The sequence below is a fragment of the Microtus pennsylvanicus genome, chromosome 11, assembly GCF_037038515.1.
Source record: "Microtus pennsylvanicus isolate mMicPen1 chromosome 11, mMicPen1.hap1, whole genome shotgun sequence".
Lineage (NCBI taxonomy): Eukaryota > Metazoa > Chordata > Mammalia > Rodentia > Cricetidae > Microtus > Microtus pennsylvanicus.
The window spans coordinates 66802274-66829250 of NC_134589.1; the positions used below are offsets into that span (position 1 = coordinate 66802274).

Genomic DNA, 26977 nt, shown 5'->3' on the forward strand with positions numbered 1-26977 from the left:
TTTCTCTTCAATTTGCTTTTCATGACCATTAAGTAAACCTAAGATTTGAAATAAGTTTCCTTCTTGTGCACATTCCATGTATTTTATACCTACTTTAAAGGAAAAAATGATCAAGTTCCCCTATCTTAAGAATGCAGATAAAGAAATTGCACAGACCAATTATACCATGAATTATTGCTGATGGGTTAAGTAATTCAGAAAAATGACATTACTGAGATAAAGAAAAATCACACACAGTACAGTATCAAAATGTGCAAGGAAAAACAAACCAGAAACAGAAAGGACAAATATTGTATGATTGTAAGTATCTAAATTCTATGTGGCATCAAAATGCTAAAACTCACAGAAGCAAAGAATAAAAAGGTGATTACTGGAGGCTGGGAGTATGAGAACTATACAAAGTTTCAGTTAGACAAGAATAACGAAATTTAATCACAGATTACACAGCACAAGTAACAATCATTGTAAAAACATAACATAGATGTTCAAAATCTAAGAGTAGATTTTAAATGTTCTCAGCAAGTATTTTATATGATAGGTAGGCTAACTGGCCCTGATTTGATCATTTCACAGTATACACACTTATCAACACATTATCACAAACACAATTATTTTCAACTAAAAGAAAATTTAAAAATCTAATGTGAAAATAACAACAGAAGATGAAGTTACACTTATGCTGTGAAATATTAGTACAGCTCTCTCTACAACAAAAATATAAAGATGTGAACATATTCAAGAAATGTCACCTACCTACAGTGTGTGTGTGTGTATACACACACACACACACACACACACACACACACACACACACACACACACACACACACAGAGACTGTAACTCAAAACTATAGAATATACATTCTTTAAGGCAGACAAAATATTTGTAAGAGTAAGACGTAGCTGAATAAAACTTATTAAAATCATACAGAAAATATTTGGTAGTTATGCACAAAGGTAGAAATAATCAAGTAATAAACAATAATAAAATAACCTCTCAACAATTCACAGACCAATAATACCACATCAGAAACAAGAAAATATCTTAACGAAATAAATACAACATATCAGGATGAGATTAAAGTAATTTTTAGATGAGTGTCCCGTTATCCTAGCACTGAAGAGTTGGAGACAGGAGGATCAGGAGTTGTAACCTCTTATTTAGGGAGGGGGACAGGTAGATCCTAAGAGCTAACTGGTTAGTCAGTCAGCCAGGGTTCAGTGAGAGACCTTATCTCAATAGAGTAAAGCAGAGGGCAATAGAGAAATACACTGGATTATTTTGCTTTGCAAAAAGATGCATGCACTCCCCTCCCTGCACTCATCCACTACATACCACACACATACAGGATTCCTACAAAGACAGACAGAGTAGGGAGGTGTCACTTTGGACACTGATGTAATAAACCAAGGTCAGAACAAGGCTGCAGACCGGGGCTGGGAATACTTACAGTGTATTGAGAAATATTAACCCCTACCAGTTCCTGGAAAGCAGTAATGTTCAATTCTCATACTTTACTAATGAGGGCCTGAGGCAGTACAACTGACCAGTGTGCTTAGTCTCCTATTCAAATAAGTAGTGGAACAAGGACTCACACTTGGGTCTATTTGATTTTAGCACCCAGTAGGCTGTATTTTATGCTAGGATCACAAGTGGTGACACAAAGATGGAGACAGATGGGGTGATGTTAAAAGTTTACATAAGAATTTCCTGAACCCCTAAAAGAGACGGGAACCGCTATGATAAGACAGTGGCTGCAGTTAACATGTGCATGCTCCTTAGGTGGTTCATGTGTGAACAGGAGCAAATGTATTCTATGTGCCTTTACATAGACTTCTGGAGCATGAGACCAAATGAGGTAGAAGCTTCATGACATTAAGCAGGAAGTTACTATTTACTATGCAAGAATCAAAACGGAAAACTTTTATTCCTTTTTTTTCATGACCAAGTCAAATAAATAGCTGACCTTTCACCAGAGAATTCACTTTATTTATTCCATCATTCTTCTAATCCATTAAACTCTGCAAAATGTTCTGTTTGTTAGATTCCTTTATATATTTTCTATCTCTGGACTTACATGGTTTGCTGAAGATCGTGTGCTTATAAAGACTACTGTCAAAGTTTCACATGGGGGAAAATGTCTTGAATATAAATATTACAGAGGTATAAAATCAGTTGCTGATTGAATAAATTTAAGACTTAAGGTTTCCATAGGTGCAGATGATTTTTTGAGGGAAACTGCACATAGGTTCGGATATCCAGATTCCTTTGTCTTTTGGATCTACCAACTATCTAAACATGGGGTCACTTAGGCTTAAGACAGCAAAGAAATAGCTAGAACAGACTGTTCACCTTGCCAGCAACCAGAAAAACAAATCCTTATTTTCCTCTATCAGACCAACAAACAAAATAACTAGGTTGGGGCTTGTATAAGACGCTGAGAAATTTATAGGAAATAAAATATTTCTGTATTTTTACTCCACTCTTTAGAATGTACAACTTTAGGTTCTTTGTATGTTACAATATTTCCCCCTTTCCCAATCAGACAAAGGGCTTGGTGTATTGAGTGGTGTCTACCTGCATACAGTATCTGTTGATTAAATACCTGGAGAACAACTGAACGACTGCATCTGGCTTCTCAACAAGTGACATTGCTGCTGAGGTTTTTGGAGATTTCTGAACAAATGATACTTCAGCATAGGTATAGTCTGTATTCCACAGAGTACAGACTCTCCAAAGCTGTATGCTATTCTAAGAGATACAATTCATGAAGATTAAAAATTAAATAAAAGGGTTTTTATCACTGAACAAAGTGGAAAATGATGTTCTCTATGTCCCTCAGCTCTTTATAGAATAAGTAGTCTTCAATACAGAAATCTATTTTACATATACTGTTCTTCAAATTTATTTTCCCCGATACCCTTACTGGCATCATACCAGTGTTAAAAAATTCTGCTTTGGGATAATCTCACAGAATCAACAATTATGCTTGAAATACTTTTTTTATAGGGCAACTAGTGCTAGTCAAGACACAGCCATGAAGAACACTTGCAGCTCAGCAGATGGGGAAGGGCACAATTTGAATCAGCGCAAACACAGACAGTAATATTGTATGACAGTTCTATGTCCTACTTCAAGAATAACCTACCACAATCAAGAATTTTTTAAAAAAGATTTATTATTTTATTATGCATACAGTGTACTGTCTGTATGTATCCCTGCATACCAGAAGAAGACACCAGATCTCATTATAGATGGTTGTGAGCCACCATGTGGTTGCTGGGAATTGAACTCAGGGCCTCTGGAAGAGTAGACTGTGCTCTTAAACACTGAACCATCTCTCCAGCCCCACAAACAAGAATTTTTAACAGGGAAATATCTAAAAAGTTTGCTATCTGAATTATCTAGTTCTTTACAACCCACATCCAAGCCCTATTTGATTTGATAAAGACTTTCAAAAAGTGCCAAAGAATGAAACAATATTAGCTCTAAAACGGTTTAAAACTTGTGTATCCCCCTGAAGGATAACAGTTCTTTAAAAACCAATTTTAAATCCAAGCTGCATTGTTAAAGCTTACTTTTCAAGGTATCAACTATTGGATTATAGAAACACTTTGTCAGAAATCATTTGCTTGTGACCAAGATGGGGGATGGGGGTGGGAAATGATTCTTGTCTATGTACCAAAGTTTCTAAGTTCCCATGCACTGCTTTCAGAAACAATTTTAAAGCTTGATGCTAATTAACATACATATCCAATGCTAATATGCCTTGTGGTCGAACTTCCCATTTGCAGATAAAGGATTCTACTGCATATCCAATGCTAGCTGTAATCAAAGTCAAGTAAAGTCTTGGGGTATAGAAGGTTAAGAAATTATTAAACTGTATAATTTAGAAAGTGATGTTTGAGGTAAATCATTTGGATAATCAAGACTAAACACATTAAATGACAGTAACAAAGACCTAAAAATGTATTATGCAAAATAGTAAATCTGGTTACACATGTGAAGTATGATTAGGCCAGACTGTGATATGTTCTAAGGGAAAAATAATATTGAATTCATAATACATGGCACAAAAGGTAAATTATTTCATCACTAATTAACACATGTTAAAATATTGTGGATATACTACCTAACACATAGTTCACACACACACACACACACACACACACACACACACACACACACACACACACACTAATTAAAATAAATGTAACCTGATTTTTACAGCATATTTCTGTTAAATGGCATTGAGTCCAGAGACTTGATGATGCATTCAGAAATTTTAGCAGACCAGCACAGCTCAGGCAAGGGTACAGAGAAAAACAGTAAAATCATCTTCCCCATCTTTCTTTTTGGCAGTGAAGATGCCCTAGGCTTTATACATGCTAGTTACAGCCCTCTCCCACTAAGTCATACCCCAAGCCCCAGATAGCATTCCTGAGGGCTTATAAGTCATGCTTTAAAATGATCCCCTGAAGAGTTTTAAGAAAGCGTAAGAGACTTTTGATTCTTAAAAATTACTCTAGGAACATTCAAGATGAAAGGAAAGTCACAGAGATAAGTCCAATGCAAGGCCTAAGAAGGTGGAGGCATTCTCAAAGTAAAATTAAGACTCCAAAATTACAAGGACCCTTTAGTACAGGCCAGACCATCAGCTGACAACGAGACTGAAAGAGAGAGCTAAAAATAGATTCTAGGATCTGAAAAGCAGCCTTCAACAGAAACCCGACCCTAGGCTTCGCAGTCTTTGGTACAGATGATAGAGACTGTAGCACTGGCTCTGAGGCACAGCAAACTTAATAACTACTCATTTTTAAAAAGTGAAATCTGAAGGAGTGGTGCTATTAAGCTACTTTATTAAAATTAGTGCTTTTCCATTTGAAGACACAGCCTTTTCATTTAAGTATTTTTTAAACTATGGAGATTTTATTTAAATCAATCTTTGCTAGTTAATGTATATTAAAAGTAAAAAAAAACTTGCAGAAAGAAAGAGGAAATCAGTATAAAAATGCCTTAGTTTGAGAATAAGCAAGGGGGTTAGAGGAAAGAGGGGTGAGTTGTAAGTACAACCAGATATTAGAGATTATACTGTCCACTCTGTCATGGTTCCTTTTCCTTCCTTCCTTCCTTCCTTCCTTCCTTCCTTCCTTCCTTCCTTCCTTCCTTCCTTCCTTCCCTCCCTCCCTCCCTCCCTCCCTCCCTCCCTCCTTCCCTCTCTCTTTCTTTCTTCTTTCTATGGTGAAAGTCTGTTGAGGAGTGGTCAGCTGGGCCAAATACTGTGGAGAACTGAAGGTAAAAGCCAGGCATAACTGGCAATGTTAGCCGTTTATTAATTTTTTCATTGGCTCCCAGTTGTAGAACAGCTAAAAGAAGAAAAACAGATGCCAAAGCACAATGGCTTCTCCAACACAGTGAGAGGCAACCTCCATCAAGCAACCCGACACAATCATGAAAGGTGTACCCAGCTAAAAATCTTGAGTAAAGCCAATCCCTGGAAATGAACCAACTAATGAACTGAAGAAAAAAATCTATACGGGGAGGGAAAAAAAAATCACTTCTATACAATAAAAACCAATACTAAAACAGGTAATTATGAAAAAGCATCACTTATGAGACATCAGAAACAAGTCACATAAATGGTTAAAAACTAAAAATTTAAGATATGCCTAGCAGTGGTTACAAACAGATGATGAGTAAGCTAGAAAAAAAAATCAAGCTAAAACAAATGTTTATGGACATTACTAGCAGAAAAGAATGAGAGAAAATGAAAGAACTGCAGTTTTGATAAGAACAATTTCCACTAGGTGTAGTAGCATGTGCCTTTAATCTCAGGACTTAGGAGGCAGAGGCAGGCAGATTGCTTTGATCTATAAAGTTAGTTCATGATCAAGCAGGACTGTGTAGTAAGATATGTGAAAAGATAAAACTGGTTTTTTGTTCCTGCTGTTAGTTTTCTTACAAATAAAGCCAAACTAGCCTCTCTGGCTTGAAAGAGTCCTTAGAGCAACAAAGAAAATCACTTTGATGCTCGGTAAAAGCTTATGGATAAACAACCTAAACAAATACACAGCTAACTGCAAACACGACACCAAGTTATCACAGCAACAGTAGATACCACAAAGTCATGTATTAATTTCTTCAAAAGCTAAAGAGAAAGGCCACTGAGGTTATTTTATATACAACTAAATAATAAAAAAGAATCATTAAATAAAAGTAAAAAGACTAGAGCAAATTAGAAAATCCAGTATGGTGAGTATGAAAATTAATATCTAGCCTAATATGTTTAGCAAAGAGTTAAATCTTAATAGTATCATAAGAGATAGGGGAGACAGAAAGGAGAAATATGTACTTATAAATAAATAATTTATACGGGAAAGTGCCCGTCACAGGATTCTCCTCATATTTGCTGTCACTTAATAAAACTATAGAACTGGATCTCTAAAATCCCCTTTACTCTTCTACAGTTGTTAAACCACGGCTTAAGAGTGGCTACTAGTACTCCTCTCCAAGGGCTTTTTTTTTCTTTTTGGTGTGTGTGTGTGTGTGTGTGTGTGTGTGTGTGATCTTCAAAAACAACTCTTAAACCCCATTTTAAATTTTGTTCAATTTATCTGGTCCCACCCAATTCCCTTCCACAAGCAGCTTTAAATTTTAGTGCTGCCAATTACTCTGAGCAGTGCTTGGGCCCCACAGGTGGCATCTGCTCTGAAGCAGCCACCCTCTTTGTATGTGCAGATAAAAGCATAACTTGTGTACCTAGGCTCCTTTCCATCTCTTTACGCCGGTCAGCTGTCTGCCAAATGGACAGTACATTTAAATGCCCTCCCTAAAGAGCAGTCAGGAAATAGGCCATGAGCTGGGCCCAATAAACAGTACAACACCATGCTGTCAAAAGCGTTTCTCCCTTAGTCACCACAAAGGCAAACCTTTGAAACAAAGACGTGATTTCAGACCTTCCTATGAAAAGCCTCCAGTATGCCAGAGTCTAAAAGAACCATCAAAAAATCTTGACATATTTAAAGTCACCATTTAAGCATTTTCTAAAATATTTAGTTTTTTGTTTTGAAATTAATATGCAAGGTAAGAAAGACAGCTCCAAACACTGTAAACAGCCTCTATCAACAAACTGAATTGTAGTAGACTATTTTTAACAACTCAGCATTTTAGCACTTTGACAGTTAATATATTTGCTTTAAAATGACAAGTGGTTTTAGTTATTACTACTTTGAAAATAGTTTGGAACACTATTTTTTTATATAATTAATTTTCATTCACAATTATCTTTACGTTGTTCTTTAGGAATGAACATCCAGTTTAATAAAATAGAACAATTCATTTCGAAGTTATCAGGTAATACCACATTACCGAGCTATGTTATATAAGACTATGATTAGAATAGTATGTCTAAACATACCAGCTATTTAAGGTAAAGAAAAAACAAAAGAATGTATCAAGTTAGGTATGGTCACAAGCTATTTCAAAAACATCACAGCCATGTGCTGGTTCTTCTGAGGTATGTATCTCAGATGTACATTTTAAGTCTGTAAACTATTAAAATGAGTCTTTTCAGTCCATCTCAGAGGCTATATTAGACTTTCTCTGAAATGACAATGAGTCAAGGCTTTATAGACTGCTTTATAGCTCTTATTTTTATAGTTTAGAAAACAGCACAATAGGACTCATTTAGAATTCAAATACAATTTAAATTTAATGATTAAACTATACCAACAAAAAAAAGTAATTACTTACTTTGGAGGCCCATGGCTGAAGACAATTGGCATAACAGCGAACAAGAAAGGCCATTTCCGTGGCTGGAGGGGGTAGTAGTTTCTCTTTTAAACCAGAGCCACACTGATGATGAGTATGTTGACAAAATTCTGCTAAGTTTCTTTTTACAATCCATACACCATTGTTGTTATATAAAGCAGCTCCTCCAACCCACTTTACAAACAAAACTCAGTAGCTTTCAGAAGCAGAGATTATTGTTCTAAGGATAAGAATCTTCCTTAAGTATCAGTTGACAAGCAAGTAACATCAAATAAAGATGTTTAGATTTCTGGCTCAGCACACTGTTACATGCATCCTTAAGCACCTTACACAGACATACACACTGGCAGCACAGAAGCTAATACCGTATCTATCAGTCAAAGCAAATAGGCAATATGCGTGGAATCTGTGTTCTTGGAATCCGTGAAACCTGTCTTCTCTGTAATGTGGATGTTTTATCTTCAACTTATTTCATTCTGAAGAAGAAGCACCACAGAGTCTTCTGCATTAGAGGCAAAGCAAATCAGCAAATCCTGAAGATTACAGTCTCATTTTTAGATATCCTTAAATGCTAGAGGTTAAAACAAAACAAAAACAAACAAAACCCCACTACACCCACAAAACATCAACCCAACCACAGAGCAAATGGAGGCAAAGAAAAAAAAAATGCTGTAACAGGTTTGTCCTGTAGACTGAGAATATCCAGAATTCAAGCAATCTTCTCTCCTCCCAAGCACTTTCACAGCTCTGCAATACGGCGTCTGGTTCCAAGGCATCAGTAAAGAAGCACTGGTGATCCAAGTCTGCTCTTTCTGGTTAACGTGTATATACGATGCAGCACAAAAACCACTACATCTTTTGTGAAAGCAAGAGTCTGTTAGTATCTTAATTCCTACTGTCCTTGCCTGTTTCACAGCAGCTCCCCAAGGAGAAGCTCCTATTGATTCTATGCCCTGCAGTAAGATAAAATATCTAATAAGGAAAGAGAGTGGGAGGAGAATAGAGCTAAAAGGATGACATCACCTGTGCAGAAAGCCTTCACAAACTGCATTAGATCAATTGGCTACTGTATCTGCAGATGTAGCCCAAGAGCAATTTACTGAACAAGCACGCACACATGCGCGCGTGCATGCACACACACACACACACACACACACACACACACACACACACACACACACGACCTTCTGTGAGACATGCTGGCATGCTAAATTTTGTAAGAAAAAAAACCTGGCTAATATAGCCTTCTGTTTTATAGTTTTAAAAATTCATTAAAAATTTTGTACATTAATAGCCAGTTGTATTTGAGAAGCCTCTTTCCTAATACTATTTAAATTTAATACAGAATTGTTCTCCCAAGGGAAAATAAAATAATTTGCTGTAGTAAGATAATACTGAATTCCAAATACATGGGCAGTCTGGTTCAGAGATGTCACATCAAAGTGATTTTAATACCACAAATTCATGGGTTTCTGCATAAAACTTGTTATTTATTGAATGAATATTCTGAAGGTTTAACCTTCAAGCTGACACTAAATTAGCATTAAAAACAAAACAGGCACTAAGATTTATACGTAAACAGCTTTAAATAAAAACAATCCTCTGCAAGCTGGGAAAAACCAGAGAGGCACAACGTGTACCAAATTTCTCTGATGAAGAATAATCTATACTATATGGTACTTCACTGCAGCCCAATGTGCAATTCCTAGAAAGAGACAGCCAGAAAAACATAAAATGAATCAGAAAAAGAAACAGTTAAACCTGCTTCTGATAAGAGTGTGGACTAAAAGGAAGCTATCATAATTTTTTCTTTAAAGCTTAAAACATTTTGCCACACCCTCCTCAATAAGAAAAACACACCACTCTGAGAACTCACCCTTTCCTTTATGCTTCCACTACAGGGCACCTACTGCACATACACCCACCCAGCAGATCATCTCCTAATGCTGCTTCCCAACGGCTAAACTCCATTTCCAAAGTACAGTAATGTATACCTCCAGGCAGCAAAACTGTGAGACTAGCAGTCAATGATAAAAGTAATACAACTCTCTTTCTTTATATACATTATGTGCGCGCACACACACACACTTCCTCAATTTCCTCAGGTGAAGTTTCTGACTTTCAAAATGACACTATGCTCCCAACCTGAAATATGCTGCCCCTTATACAACTAGAATTTAACATAGAGATGCTATTATTTTGAGTATACTGCCATGTTTGCAAAATATGATTGCTTAAAAGCTCATGAATTATGTTTTCTTCAAAAACCCAAACCTTTCTCACAAAATTTACAACCAAATGTAAAATTTGTTCCGAAAAATTCAAATAAGCACTAGTTTCCTGAAGGTAAGCCATTTAATATTTGGACAGATTGATTTTTCAAGAACTAAAGCTATTTTTCCAATTTAATGAATATAAACAATAAGTTGGAATTAAAAAAACTTTTAAGTACAAATGAAAAACATTTACTTTCTAAATAGAAAAATGTGGATAAATAATTTTTTTGCTAAAGAGACATGTTCTAAAGAAATATTACTAAACAAAAATTAATCAACAGGACCCAAGAAATATTTTAATTATAGTGCCAGATTATATATTTATGTATGTGGTGTTAGGATAAATGACAGGCAATCAAAAGCAAAATCTGCAGTGGCTCCTTGTTCCTTTTATAAATTGTGCTGATACCTTTGACACAATGGAAGGCCTCAAGCTGGGCAAGGAGACAGTCATCTTTTAGCTACTGCTCCGGGAGTGAAATACAATCCACTAACGCCATATGTCAGACCTACTGGATATGCATCAACCCCAATAAAGGATCAAGATATTTTTTCTCTCCTCCCTCCCCAGTTTGGCTGGCTTATAAGTAAAGATGACATCATCTTGTTATACCAATTATCTCACAGTATTTGCTGTTCCAGAAACCAGTATGGTAAACCTATCATGCAAAATCTCATGGGGGTGACAATACCAAAAGAAATCCACAGTCCAAACCACACTCAGCATGCAAACTCTACAAGCAGTGTCATGATACTCCCCTCTACTGTCCCTTCAACATACAATCACTAACCCTTTAATTACTGATAGAAACGAGGTCAGTAATTTGTTAAAAAACCAAAATAAATGATTATGTGAATCAATTGTTTTTCATGATCATCAAGTTTAAAAATTATCATGATTGCACCTAATTATCAAGTGAGGTCAGGGCAACAAAGGATGGAGTTGTGATTGATACAGTTTAGAATCATCACTACAGGCTAAGCACTGAAGAACACACTTCCCCTGCATATGAAATGCCAGTATGTTAAGTTATACAGACAAAATTTTTAGCTTTAAAAGGAGAATTTGACTACTGTGAGATCAAAAAAACTTTCAATAATTATAGAAGTTTTAAAAATAAATATGTGAATAATTTAGTTACTAAAATATGCTATTTGTATATATAATTTATAAACAAAATATAAACTAGAATATTAAAATTATGCTACAGAGAAAACAAAAGATAAGGCTCTAATAGTTAACGCTATAAACATGCTTCCTCTTTATTTCAACTACTGATGACACTAATACAAAGCAGAAATCATAAACAAAGGAAAGCTAACACACCTATAAGGCAGTATAAAAAACAAAACTAGATTTTCACTAATTTCAGGCATGCAATCCACCCCCCAATCTGCACAGTGAAATGGTACAAGCTCTATTTAGAGATGCGAAATGCAAAAAGAGAAGAATAAAAGTAAAACTGTCATTTACAAAATAACAGTCATTTCTCCATTTTATGTAAGCATTTGGTCTTTGAAACATATACTGTTAAACATACTGATTTTCAGAATAAATCCTACTGAAGCAGTTCAATACTGAAAAATAAATCAGTGATTCATACCAGCTTCTGTAAGGTGACCACATGCTGTCCCACCCTCTTTCCTTCCCATGCCTTAGAGGAATGAATCTGTAGTTATCAAACATGGTTAACTCTAATTATATTGCCCCTGAGTAATTTCTGCCTTCAAGCTGCTTGTCTTATCTACTCCTCATCATTCCTAGGGAAGCAAGTACCAAAGGAAGTCAGAGTAACAAAGCTTTCCTTCTGCTCTTTTATAAGAAGCAGTATTCTTCAGCACACTGATGTGTTCACTGATTGCCTGCATGCCTGCTATCAAAAATCTTTGTCAAAACCACAAGAAGTCCATATGCACTATGAAATATGATATATCCTTAGGGAGTGATTGAGGAAGAAAGAGCAAGAAGAGAGAGGAAAGCTGTTATCATCAACGAAGGTGATGTAAGCTTCTATAATTAGAATCAGTGAAACTGAAGGAACAATAAAAGGCACCACCATGCTTCTACTTTGCCTACCCAAGGCAGCTGTAACCAGGCATTTTTTATATACAGAGGAAGGAATACATTTTGCACACAGAATTCAGCCAAGTATATATCATTAGGAGCATAGTTTTACGACAGTATTTCTTTTAAAAAACAAAATCTAGTAATTTAAAAATCCATAAACAAAAGAAAATAAAATCTCATTTTTTAAAATTAAACTGCTAAGAATACTTTAACTGAACCTGATCACACTATTATCTCTAATTTAAATATGTCATTTTATAATACTGTGAAAATTGAATATAGAGCATAGTTCTGAGTGAACAGAGAACAGATCAATCTAAAAAGCAGTAATAATCAATGATAATTTGTCTGCATTTAAGGAGTTGTTATACTTGTCTACCTGGAATGCTGTCACAAATTATCCTTAGACTGCTGACATGCAATAATACTTGAGTTAGTTTAGACAATTATCCAAAGAGTTTTCTTTAGCAATTGCTGTGCAAACAGTCACAAGTATGATACTCTTTCTCATTCTGGGTCCCTGAGCACATCCACACGAGTTAGTGTCATCCTTAGAGAAGCAAGAACTGCCTCAGAAGACACAGTATGCCTGGCTGTCTTCCTTTCGACACTACTAAAGTTCATATTCATTGAATTAAAACAAAAAACAAAATATGACTACTGAGGAGTTATCAATATTTATACAAAAAGTAATTTTCATTCTTTTAACTCAGCAAGGAAATAACCAGTCATTTACAAATTTATACATAAAAGCTGTTTGCCAACAGAAGTAAAACTAGAAGAGGCAAAGATGTAGCACAGTATGAACGCTAAAATGATATTTTGGAAATGTTTTAATTGACAAAAAGGCAGGATATATAAGTAGTTAGCATCACCCAAATAAAGGTCTGTGCAAATAAACATTCCTTTGAAAGTTACTGCCAATACTATTTCCAGCTCTGAGGACCTTGCCTTAATTTCTTTAATATTTTTCTATATGTTACATTTCTATAAAAAGCATATATTTTTACCAAAACTTTAACAACTCTTTAAAACTCTGATATTTCTTTCACTTTTAATGTCAACTGTATCAATCCAGTACTTTTTATCTGTGGACTCACAGCCATGCAGTTAGGTATAAGCACTTACTATCAAGAACTTTGTTACTTTCCAGAAGGACAGTGAACCAGATTTTACTAGGAGATACAGACAGTAGGGGGCTGGGGGGGTGGGGAGAGAGAGAGAGAGATTGAGAGAGATTGAGAGAGATTGAGAGAGAGAGAGAGAGAGAGAGAGAGAGAGAGAGAGAGAGAGAGAGAGAGAGAGAGAGAGAGAGCGCACTCTGTGAAACTTTTTAAGGTAGAAAGTACCAGAAAAATTACAACCCTTGTACACAGCATTCTGAGTTGTTAAGTAGGGTTTAAGAGGAGCTGCAGAGTCTCAGATCCCCTGGAACTGGAGCTATGGACACTTGTGAACCACCACGTGGGTGCTGGGAGCTGAGTCCAGCTCTTCTAGAAGAGCAGCTGGAGCTCTTCACCACTGAACTCTCTCTCCAATCCGTAAGTCTGCTCTCCCCTTCCCTCATGGGAATATAGCTGATTCAGGCTGAGCCATATCACCAACCTCAAGTTCAAGTAAATCCTACTTGGAGGTTAAAAACATCTTAAGAAATTAATCTACCTGTGAAATGGAGAAAGGCAAAGAAGAATTTGTACTGCTTGCTAATACACCTCAAACTGCAAAAATCCATGGTGATATTGAGGTTAAGATGAGAAGGCAATACACTTGAAGGAGGAAGACAAGCACCAAATGAGAGCAATGTGGTGCACAGAAGCAACAGGCCTAAATCAAGATTTTTGCAAAGAATCCTCTGAAATAAGTGGCACTAAGCTATTCACTGCAAATAAGGGATGGCTATGAACATTAAGATTCAGTTTAAACAAACAAACAAACAAAAAACCCAAAAATGAATGGAAAGGTTATGTCTGCAAATAAAGAAGCTACTGCCATACTGTATTTGGCAGGAGTAGTGGGATTGCTGTGCACACTAATGTCAAGTTAACTTATACTTATTTTCATCTGTTAGCATATTTAACTTCATTTATTTTAATGCATTTAGGAAAGTGTTCGCAATAGAGTGTTTTACAGACTACCAGACACCATGCAAAGTCCTTTAATAAGCCTATAAGTTATCAATCCAAACATACCAATAACCCCAGAATTAAAACACCACCAACAAACCCCACAAATCAAAAAACATACAGAACAAAATAAAGCTCACAGAATAAAGCTAAGCATACTTATCTAAGTACAGATGTTGTTACTGAGACAAGCAAGTCCTCTGAGGATACAATGAGGCTCTCACTTTTAAGTCAAGTGCAATGTAATATAAAGAGTAAATACACACATTTGATGGGATGTTCTAAAAGCACAGGTGCAGGCCTATCCTTTCCAAAAAGAAGAAGATATGGAATTGAGTCCTGAAGATTAGTTTTTAGGTAAAAATATCAAAAAATAAAGGGAAATCTAAAGTAAAATGACTAATACAAGAGATTTATATAAAAAACATGGCCTTTTTAAGAACCAACAATCTGGTATGGTTAAAACATAAGAGATACATAAAAAGTAAAGACAAAACTGGAGAGATGAGGACTTGTGCTGTTCAATTTGGTAGCTACTAGCTACCATGTATCTATTTAGTTACTTGTATTTATTCAAAACTAAATATAGTTAAAACTTTAGACACTGAGCTACATTAGTCACACTTTAAGTGCTCATGGACCACATGTGGGTGGCTACTACGAATCTGAGAAGCATCAATGTAAGGCACTTGTATCATAGCAAGTTCTACAGGACAGACAGGTCTAGACTATGCATGTCCTCATATGTTGGATCACTGCAACTTCTCTGACAGATTGTGGTAAACCACAAAAAGAATTAAGAATTTAAAAGAAGGACACTGTTAGAACTCCATCTAGAATTTACAAAAGCAAAGTTAATAGGCCAGTTGGTGGCAGGGGGTGGGAGAATGTGGAGAATAGGGCTAGCAGTAGGGGAGCAAGCTCAGAACAGTTTTAAAATCAAATACAGTAATGACTAAGTACATATGTCTTTATAAGAGATTATATAATACTTTTCAGCTTAAAAAATGTTCCCAGTTAAATGAAAACAGTTTGCACAGTGAGCTTGGGTAGTGGTGTAATAGTCCTATGAAGAAAATTAAGGTAGAGTGGCACATGGATGAGGCAGGAGCATCATGAGTTCAAAAATAACCCAAGTTACATAACAAGACCTGTCACAACAAAGTGAGTAGCTAGAGTAATGACACAGAGAAACTGAAAGAGGAACCTATTTTAAACAATTGATGGGAAAAATCTAGAGGTAGCAAGAATTAGGCAACAAGTGTGCACTTATGTTCCAAGGGGACAGGCAGGCAAAGTGTTAGTGCCACTGATTTAGTGGCAAAGCAACCAAAGCACAAAGGATTTAGAAGACCTATGCCCTCATAGTTAGCAGAGGGAGAACTGGCTCATCCAGATGTGGGACTCTATGTGGCTTAATTACAGATTTTATTCATTAAATATTTTTTATAAATATCTTTGTGCTCTTTCTAACCCTCCTCAAAGGTTCATGGTCTGAGAAGATTTAACAATGTACAAATGACTGTAAAGTACTAAAACACACTGAATATCCCATGGCAATAGGAATACTTAAAAATCTTAAAACTAAGCTGGGCAGTGGTGCATCTCTGTGAGTTCAAGGTCAGCCTGGTCAAGGTCAGCCTTGAACAAGAGTTAGTTCCAGGTTAGGCTCCAAAGCTACAGAGAAACCCTGTCTTGAAAAACCAAACCAAAACAAAAAAACCCTTAAACCACAGTGTACATAAGTATTAGAATTTCTAAGCAGTGCTAGTACAATCTGGCCATATCAAGTGCTGCTAAGGAGGAGGAACAAGTTACTTTTTCCTCTTAGACAATGGGAAAGAATACAACAAAGAATGGAGAGACTGCAGGCACCAGAGAAAAAGAGGTTCCTGGTTTTGTTTTAAATGATGTTAAACATAATATTTAATATATGCTCTAGTCACCTACTCCTGAGTATTAACTTAAGGAAACTGAAAATAAATGTATCAATAAAGATATATACACAAATGTTCATAACTGCCCCCCAAATAAAACAATTAAATACCAATAGGTAGAAAATGAACTAAACTGTGGCCTGCTGAAATAATGGAGTATTATTGTTCAGCAAAATAGGTGGAGGAATAATAAATACATAATATGGATACATCTCATAATCACTAAAACAAGTATAAGATGACAGGCACAAAGAATAATGTAACATGAAATCAAATAATTTTAGAAAATAAAATTAATTAATACTGAGAGAAAGAGGACTGGTGGCTGCTTATAGACATTGATTTAGGAAAGGATGGATTACATAGGGAGATAAAGAATAATTTGGGAGTAATCCTGATCTTGATCATGCTGACTGCATAAAGGCCTGTGTATGATGTAGAATTCCCCTCTGTATGCTGTGGATATGTTTTCTTACCATTGGTTAATAAAGAACTTGTGTTGGGCCTATGCCAGGCGTGAAATCTGAACAGAGATATGAGAGAAAGTAGGAGGAGTCAAGGAGACACCATGTAGTTTCCAAACCAGAAAGACAGAAGCCACCAACCAGAACCTGAAGGGTATGCCACAGTCTTGTGGCAATATACAGATTAATAGAAATGAGTTAAATGTAAGAGTTAGCTAAAAATGTGCCTAAGCTACTGGCTGAGCAGTGTTGTAGTTAATACAATTTGTGTGATTTTTCGGGTCAGGGCAGCTGGGAGTGAAAGAGCAGCCTCCGCCTACATGTGTATTATATCAAATTGTGTACTTAAGTATGCATCATGTACTAGTTACAGTTCAATAAAGTTAAAAAGACACAAACTGTTACAAAGACTGAGGTTTTAAAGATACCAATACTAGAATGGAATCTGAAGGCACAGACCATAACAAAAGCTGTTTGGGAGGTTGAGACTGCAAGTTTTGACTCTGACCTGGCTACAGACTGAATTCAAGCACAGCCTGGGCAGCTTCTGAGACCCTGTCTCAAATGTAAGATGAAGGCTGAGTATGCAGGGCAGCTGTGAAGTGTGAGGTGTTGAGCTCAACCATTAGCACTACACTCTTTTGACATTAAAATATTTTCACATTGAGGTTATGACTGCCATTGGAAGCTTGAATAACATTACAATACATTTATGTATGCATTAAGACATCACAATAAAACTATTTTGTATAGTTAATAAACTCTAAAATATTCTAAATGAACAAGACATTTTTTTCAGTTATTCTGTTTTGTGTGTGTGAACCCATGTACATGTATGCAAATTAAATCTAGGGCCTTAATGCATGCTAGGCAAGAACTTTACCACTGAGATATATTCCCACCTCTTTGGCAATTATTCTAACTATTTAGTTAGAAAAACTTAAAAATCTATGTAAAATCTTTAATACTCACAAAATCATGATGTACATACGGGTTATGCACTAAACATTAAGTGTGATAAAGAAAACAGTGGTAAAGTATTCTGTACAACTTTAAGAATTTTATGCCTTTAGCACGCCATCAAGAAAAAATTGATAATAGGTTTGCAAACTAAAAAAAAGAGACTATCAAAATGCAGGTGGGTGAATTTCTGTGAGTTCACAACCAGCCTGGTACACACATGAGTTCCAGGCCAGCCAGAGCTACATAGCAAACAAAGACTAAAAAGCAATTCAGCAATTTTTTTCTATGAATTCCTGACAGTAAGACAAAGGAAATAAAAGACTTTACAGTGGCTATACCAACAGTAAATGCTTTCAGAGAAACTAATACTGAATTTTTCTTTTTTAAAAACTTGCAGTCTCATGAATTTATTTATAAGTTTTCTCAAAGAAGCAACCATACCAGGCAGTGGTGGTGCACGCCTTTAATCCCAGCATTTGGGAGACAGAGGCAGGTGGATCTCTGTGAGTTCAAGGCTAGCCTGGTCTACTGAGCAAGTTCCAGGACACCCAAGGCAACACAAAGAAACCCTGTCTTGAAAACCAAACCAAACCAAACCAAAACAAACAAAAACCACCCAAACTTAACAATTAAATTTGGTACATTTTTGTATAGGTACATATTGTATGTTGAGCATATTTTGCTTAAGTTCATTCCCTCTAATGGCTCTTTTCTTACCTCCTCCCTAGACAATTGCATTTCTACTGTAATCATGTATTATATTCATACATATGTGAACACACATATACACACATCTGGTTTTATGTGGTTTTATATAAAATCTAACAAACACAAATGAGATAAAACACATATTTGTGACTGGATTAATTTGCTTAATTAATATGAATTCTCCAGTTGCATCAGTTTTCTGCAAACAATATAACTTTATTCTTGTGTGTGTGGTGTCATATATATGTGATAGTTAGAAAATAACCTCAGATATTGTTCTTAGGTGCTGTCCACCTGTTTTGAAAATATTTCACAGGCTTGGAACTTGCTAAGTAGGGTATAGACTGGCTGGCTTGGGAGTCCTGGAGACCAGGATCTGCTTATTTCTACCTCCTCGGTGTTGGGTTTTTTTTTGTAGAAAATCAGATCATCTGTTATCCCTTTCTCTCTTCCCTATTTGTAATACTTTTATTACTACCTTTTAGTTTTCTTGACTAAAACTTCCATCAACTTTATAATAAATAAGCAGTAAAAGTGGACATGGTCAGACATGGAGGATGTACTTTCAGCGTCCCCCTTTCAGCATCCTGTTGGTATGGGTCTATTGTGTGTGAACCTTCTCCATAACTGACCAGGCTTTTATCAAGAATCAGTGTTGGGTTTTACCAAATTTACAAAGAGGACTAGAGGATGTTTATATTTTGTTCTACTGTAATATATTTTGTTTGCTTTCTTTTTTTTTAAAAAAGATTTATTTATTTATTATGTATACAACATTCCTTCCATGTATGTTTGTATGCCAGAAGAGGGCACCAGATCTCATTATAGATGGTTGTGAGCCACCATGTGGTTGCTGGGAATTGAACTCAGGACCTCTGGAAGAGCAATCAGTGCTCTTAGCCTCTGAGCCATCTCTCCAGCCCTGTTTGCTTTCTTAGTTGCGTGTGTATACACATATGTGTATACATGTGGAGGCCAGAAAACAAACTCAGATGCTGTTCCTCGGACCCTCTTAACTGTCTTTTTTGAAGATAGGATCTCTTGTTGGTTTGAAACTCACCAAGTAGGCAAGGCTGGCTGGTCAGTAAACCTCAGAGATTATTCTGTCTTCACCTTCCCAGTGCTGGGATTATATGTTTGCTCCTGTGAGTCGCACTATGTATATACCAGCCTGATTTCAGACTCACAGAGATCACAGTACTGGGATTAAAGGTGTGCACCACCAAACTTGGTTTGCTAATTCCCTCCCTTACTCCCTTTTATTACTAAGTTTTTCATATTGAATTCAAGTTCTCCCCACTAAGCTACATCCTTGGCTTCTTTTTACTTAGTTTCTGAGGCAGTTTCACTATTCTGCTCTCCTCCCCTTTAGAAAAGTTTTGTCGATTTTGTATTTGAAGGAGAAAAGCAAACAAATGAACAAATATGACTTTGTTTGAATTTAATTCCCTAGATGTCCCTTATAAACCATGGGCAGCGATAAACTTCTGTTAATCTTAGTGCTCCTATAGTAAAATGGGAGGTAGAGCCTGGAAAATTTCCAGAAACTCACTAATCATCTAGCTTGGAGTACATAGTTGCAGTCATCTCCCTCCGCACTTGATTGTATTATTATCTCCACTCTTTGCTGTTTCTTTTTGTTTCATTTATTTTGGTTTTGGTTTAGGTTTTCTTATGTAGGTCATTGAGGTGCATCATTACATTATTTGATATTCTAGTCTTTGCTGTCGGTATTAATTGATAAAAAATTCTTAGTACTGCTTTTGCTATATTCTGTAAGTTTTGTTAAATTGTTTTCACTTGTTTTAAGGGGTTTTATTTTTTTCCCCTTCAAATGCTCTAGTGCTGGCTCCATCTCTATTGTTTGATTCTATACAGTTGTATCAATTTCTAATTCTTAGTCTGTTTTCAGGTACAAGTGTCTCTGTATCTGCCTGCTTTTGGTTCTGTTTACACGGGCTGCCTTGTCTAGCCTGTCACCTCATTCTGTGTGTGTCATTTCTGAAGGTCCCATACTGTTGGCTCACTCGCGCGCTTGCTCTCTCTCCACACATACATACATACATACATACATATATACATACACACATACATATATATTTCACCAATTGTATCTTTTAATTGAATTTATTTATACACAAGATTACTATTGACAAAGGCATATTCCTATCATTTATTAATTTTCTTCTCATTGTTTATTTGGGGCTGAGGATCTTGGACCCAGGGCCAAACATATGCTAAGTGTGGTGTCTGATACTGAACATGCTCAGTCTTTCATCGTTTTGATTATTCTTTTCCTGTTGTTGATCTATATAGTTTACTGTATTTTAAGGTTACATTGCTTTCTCATTCTTGTTTTATTTCTTTTGAGTTTACACTTTACGTTTCACTGATGGTGGTGATCTGTCTTGTACTCCTCAAGGGTGTCCCTGAGTATTTTTTATGAGGCTAGTCTTATGATGACTTCTTTTGCCTTAATTTCTTCAGAAGAGCTCTACTGAGACTAATATTCTCAAATGGCCACTAATCTCTTTCAGTACTTGAAGTATGCCATGACATCCTGGACTGGGCTGTAAAAATTCTGCTAAGAAATCTGTGTTGTCCTAATAAAGTGCCCTTTAGTGTTATGTGACACTTTTTTGTTACTGTATGTAGAATTCTTGTTTATTTGTTTGAACAAATACAAAATGGCATGATGAAGATATTTTCTGATCAGATCTGTTTAGAATCCTAAAGACCTTCCTTTGCTGGACGTCCTTGTGTTCTACAATTTTAAACTTAAATATTTAAGGTATGGAGAGATGGCTGAGTGCTTAAAAGCACTGTTTGCTCTTGCTCTTCCAGGGTTTCTATTATCCTCTTTTGGTCTCCCTTGACTCCAGGCACACATGCAGTGCACAGGCATGCAGATTGCACACAGGCATACTTCCAGACAAAACACACATACACACACATACATCTTTTTTAAAATAACATTTTAAGCTTTTTTCTAACATTCTTTTGATTCATTTGGGTTTTTTTAAATTTTGTTTTGTTTAATATAACATCTCACTGTGGTGCTCAGGCTTGTCTCAAACTGCTGGGCTTAAGAGATTTTCCTAGCTTGGCATTTCTAGTAGCTAGAACTATAAAACATAACCACCAAGCTTAGCCCACAATGTTGTTCTTCTTTGGTGCATAATACTCATTATAGCAATATGTCATCCTTTATTCATTAAACTTTTAATACTTGGTCATTAAACTTATTTCTAGTTTTTTATTTGTTAAAATGATTTCCTATGAAATATCAATTTGGATATGTATTCCAGTATGTTAATTACTCTGGAAAAATTACAATATGTAGAACTGCTTGATCAAAGGATCCTTATGCCATTTCGCTCTCTTTGTATGATGAGTTAAAGAGTACCTGCATGAGCACCATATATATATGGGTTGCTTGTATATCTTATCTTAATTTTAATGTTCTTTCCCCAGATTTTTGTTTATTTGCTTTGGGTGTCATATCATAAGACACAGAATCTGTATTTCCTCTTGAGGTCTGTGGTTCACACATGAGTCATTTGCTTTTAGCCTTCCTGTGTGCTGAAGAAAGTCATTTTTATATTTTTTGGTTTCATGAGGAGACTAGAACAAACAATTAGTCCTTAAGATTTCCTCAGATGATAACATGCATTTTGGCATGTAGAAGCCTGGATGGCTGCTTGTGTTAGGTAGTTTCCCTACTATGTGCTGTCAGGAATTTTGTAAATCATGAGGAGAACTCAATTGATAACTGAGACAAGCCTGATGATTAACAGTGAGACTGGGTTAGAAAAGGATTTTTACCAGAGCTTACATACGTGATATCTTTAATCAATACATTTATTTCTTAGAAAGGATACACTTCAGGCAATTTAGAAAATGCTATATTGACACTTTTCATGAGAATGTGAACTAGTTCAACCTTGACAGAAATCAATATGACAGCTCCTCAAAACTCAGACTAGGTCTGCCAAATGAGCCAGCTGCACTACTCTTAGCTATTGCCATGAAAACCTTGTCAGTGTATCACAGAGATGAGGCACTTGAGCAACCATGCTCTGCTCGTTACAGCACTAGTAAAAATAGGTGCAAACCAGCTTAGTGTTTAGCAGCAGAGAAATGGAGAAAGTGTGCTGTGTGTGCACAGTAGAATGAGAGAGCTAGACAGATGGCTCCACGGTAAAGTGCTTCCCTTGCAAATGTGAAACCTGAATTCCATCCCTAGAACCCACCTTTTAAACGGCGAATGTGGTAGTCCAAGCGAATTATGAGAATTGAAAAATAAATTGGGTAAAATTTTCACAATTTAAATAAGACATCATGCAGGTGCTGGAGAATTAGCTTGGTAAAGTGCTTGCTTTGTAAGCATCAGAGCCTGAGTTTAGTCCCTAGCATTAATGTTAAAAAAAGCCCCAAAAATGCCAGAAATAGTGTGGATGCTTATAATGTAGTGGTGGGAGGCAGCAATAGGCCCTGGCCAGTCAGTAAGAGCTTCTTTCATGAAAAAAGAAAAAAAAAAAGAAAGAAAGAAAAGAAAACCAACTAAACAAGGTGGATGGTGCCAAAGGAATGACACCTGAGGTGGTTCTTTGGTCTCCCTGTGCATGAGCATCTACACACTCATATAAAAATTGGTAGTTTTAGAAAAATTAGTACAAGGTCTCACAGAATAGTGCTGGCAGGCCAGAAACTTGCTAGATAGACAAAGTTGGCCTTGAACTCACAGAAATCTATCTTCCCCTTCCTTTTGAATAAAAGAATTAAAGGTGTTTGCTACTATACTACATCAGGACTCAGTACTGTGTGTACACACACAAACACACACACACACATATATGAAGTTGCTGAAAAAGATATTACAAAAGCAGTACAATTCATAAGAGCAAGCAGAATGTTTCAACCCCATCCTCTTAAAAAAATTACAAAAGCAAACCTACTAATGAATTTAACAAGGGAAGTCACAGACTTCTTTTTTTTTTTTAGTCACAGACTTCTAAAATGAAATTTTTTCTATGTTCATATACTGAGAATTAATATTGCTTATGTTTGGGGGCTAGAGGGGTGGCTCACTGGCTGGGAGTGTGTACTGTTGCTGTACAGCACCAGAGTGCAGTTCCCAGGACTCACCCCACATAGAGGGTATCCAACATCACTTTTCTGCTTCCATGGGAACATGTATTTATGTGCTGAACATATACTAATATTGTTAATACCCATACCACCCAAAGCAACTTGCAAGTTTGATGCAATCCCTATCAAACCAGGATTGATCACTCTCAACAATGAGAAAAAAATTCTTTGGAAGCACAGACAACCTCAAATAGCAAAAAGTAATATAGAAAACGAGAAGAAAACTGTAGGTATCACAGTTCCTGACTTCAAAACACAGCACTAAACAACAGTAAACTGAAAATGTTGGTACTAGCATAAGAACAGATACATAGATCAATAGAAGAGACGATGACATTCTGAAAAAAATCCATACATCTAGAGTCAACAGATGCTCAACAAGATACTAAAACCACTGGAGAAAGGAAAGCCTTTTAATAAAGATTGCCAGAAAAATGGGTATGTGTATCTCTAACCATGCACAAGAGACCAAAGACATGAATCTCCCAAACTACTAGAAATATTTCAGAGGATACATTTCAATGTTGACTATAGACAGAGTTTGAATAACCAAACAAGAAAACACCAATAGGAACAGTAATAACAAACAACTAAAAGTTTCTATATGATAATGAAAACAATCAAGTGAAAAGAATATGAAAAATTACAACTGTTCATCTGACATAAGATTAATATCTATAATACATAAGAAACTCAAACAGTAACAAAAGCCCCATGTAATCCCATTGAAAAAAATGGGCAAATGGTCAGATGGAGGTGGCATGAAAAAAAATGGGTAATGATCAGAACACTTTTCAAAAGGAAGAAATACAATGATCAATAAATGTAATCTTAAGATGTCTATTATAATTGCTCAACAAATCAAAATTATGATGAGATATCATAATAGCCATCTAGGAAATCAACTGTTAAAAGGACAGACAAACCCCAAAACACAAAATGCTGACAGGGAAAAGACATTCGCACCCTCTACAGGTGAGCTGTAATTAGAAGAATCATTACGGAAGAGTATGGAAGCCTCAAAGAGCGGAGAACAACTGGGCGCTCGTGCCCCTTTATCTCAGTACTTGGTGTATCACAACTCAAAGCCAGCCCTGATTACATAGCAACATTTGGTCTAAAGCAAAAGAGAATGAGACAATCTGCATAAGAGAGCAGTCCATTCCTTGGGATACAAGAAATCACTGCATGAATCATGCTTACTGTGGGGAATTATGAGGGTGCCCACTAATAAATGGATAAAGACAAAATATGCTAAGGTATTGCTTGTAAATTCTGGGACCAGTATTGTTTATTTTCAGCAACAGAACATACTCAAATTAATTAAACTAGGCAAATGTGACAGAATCTTCAAAACTGATTTAAATCCATTCTTGTTCTAGGAAACCACTTCCCTGACTATCTTCCTCTATCCTGCCACAGAATGAGAGCATTTCTGTCCTGACAACCAAAAGAACAGACCCTTGTTCATTTTTTTTTTTTTTTGCAACCAACTATCCCAGCAGTCTAATACTGTCATTTAAACACAGACCAAAGTGAGACAGTTGTTGTCTGTGAGACAGTTCTGAAATTCTGTGATGCTGACTCCTTGGAACATATAATTATGGAGTTGTCCCTTGAAAGTGTACATTAACCTATTCTTCCTCAAATTATTATTTCTCCATTTAACCACTTCTCAGTCTAAAAAGATGTTATCTGCAACAATAGTCAAAAGACTTTTAAAGTAGCAGCTTCCTTTTTCTGGTTTTTACAAAGCCCAATGCTTCATCTGCTTCTTTTCAAGTATTTGTATGTGAAGAAGCAACTTTAACACATGTGCTACACTAGCGCCTGGTTTATGTGTGACTAAAAGCCCCATAGGCCAAGGGAAGAACTGCCACCATTTTCTCGTGTATATCTTCGTCACATTAGGACAAGTCTCCCCATTAATCTACTGCCCGAGTTCTCAGACTCAATCTGCATCCTATTTAGACACTATAAAGTCAAGAAAATTCACACGCGTATCTAAGAAGCTATGGCAAATACTTATTTTGGTTAATTATTTGAAGTAAAACAAACCTAAAGCAAAATTACCCAGACAAGATTTCTAATAAATCCAACAGTCAAACAGAATTGTTTTAAAAAATTGTTATGTTTATCTTACCCTTAACTGTCACACATGGAGATCAAGAACCATCTAAAAGATATTTTAACGAAAATCAAGGATCCATGAATTAGTCTGAAATATACTCACCGAAAGGTAGTTATTAACATCCACTCCATCAGTTATGGTTTGGCGCTCTCCTTTACAGTTAATTTTCCGAAACCTTCGTCGAGACTGTCTGGCAGGAATTTCTCTTTGTAAAATACTGTCTTCATTATCTTTGGAATTTTCTACCTGAAATACATGTTCACATTCCTGATTAAATAACCAATTTTTCCATCTTACTGACAGTCTATGAAGTCTTAATAGGCTCATAAGGAAGCTTCATCTGCTTCTGCCAATAAAGTGCCTGAAGAAACAGTCTACACAAGGCAATGTTCTAGTTGAAAAAGATTAAAGACCATGTTTTTATAAAGAACCAGAGACCACAGTTTCCTTTCAGGAAACTGTCTGTCTTGAGCACATAAACATATATCCGCTAAGTAAAGACTCTTACCAGAAATGAAGGCTGCTAACTACACCTACACATTCAATAATTATAACTTGGATGTAAGTCTAATTACAAACTGCCTGATTATGCACTTATTTTACTTAGCAAACAATCATAGCTTTCATCTTGGTTAACTACTGAAAAACAAAACAAAACTACTTTTATTCTTTGAGAAGAGATACTGTGTTCATTTTAATGCACGACAACAGAGTCAGGATGGCAACTTTCAAAAATGACCGAGAAGCTAATTAACAGTTACGGAGATGGCTTAAAATGGATGTGCATATATATGTTTCACTCTACAACACTATCTGGATAAAAAAAAAACAAAATGAAACCCCCAAGGACTGGTACCTTTCAAGTTGAGCTGGCGGGACCTATTTGCAAAACCTGTAATGTAGATACAAGACTGCTATCTGACCACACAGTATATCATTACTGTAAAATACCAACAATATTTTTTAAAGACTTATTTTTTATTTATGTGTATCTGTGTTTAGAAGTCTGTGTGAGACAAATCACAGATGTGCAGGTGCCTAAGGAGGCCAGAAGAAGGCCTTGATTCCCTGGAGCTGGAGTTAGAGGTGACTGTGAGGCTGTGAGCTGCTCTATATGTGTGCTGGGAACTGAACATGGTTCCTCTGAAAGAGCATTCTCTTCAGCCCCCAAACTTAAATCTTCTTATGAATGTATATTGGTAAGTTCTAAACTACACTTTATACTAACCTAATATTCCAGAAATGATTTTTTCTACTACTACTACTCTTCCTGCTAATGTCATGCTAGCACAAAATATGCTCTAAACACGGAATTAAACAGTTCAGTTAGCAATCAATTTCCAGCTCCCATGCTCATCTTCCAAAGCTCATTTCTCAGGAGGTCA

General features: G+C 36.1%; 1 protein-coding gene across 13 annotated transcripts in view; it reads right to left on the reverse strand.

The window, feature by feature from the left end:
- Rapgef6 (Rap guanine nucleotide exchange factor 6) overlaps nt 1-26977 on the reverse strand; it is a 173726-nt gene that overhangs the window by 85688 nt on the left and 61061 nt on the right. For 11 of the 13 annotated variants that reach the window (XM_075992594.1, XM_075992587.1, XM_075992592.1 and 8 more), the window contains one exon: nt 25695-25838. In XM_075992594.1, coding sequence (XP_075848709.1) covers nt 25695-25838 — 144 coding nt within the window. Of the gene's footprint in view, nt 1-7753; nt 8925-25694; nt 25839-26977 lie in introns of those variants that run through there. The other 2 variants (XM_075992596.1, XM_075992595.1) reach the window with 1 other exon arrangement.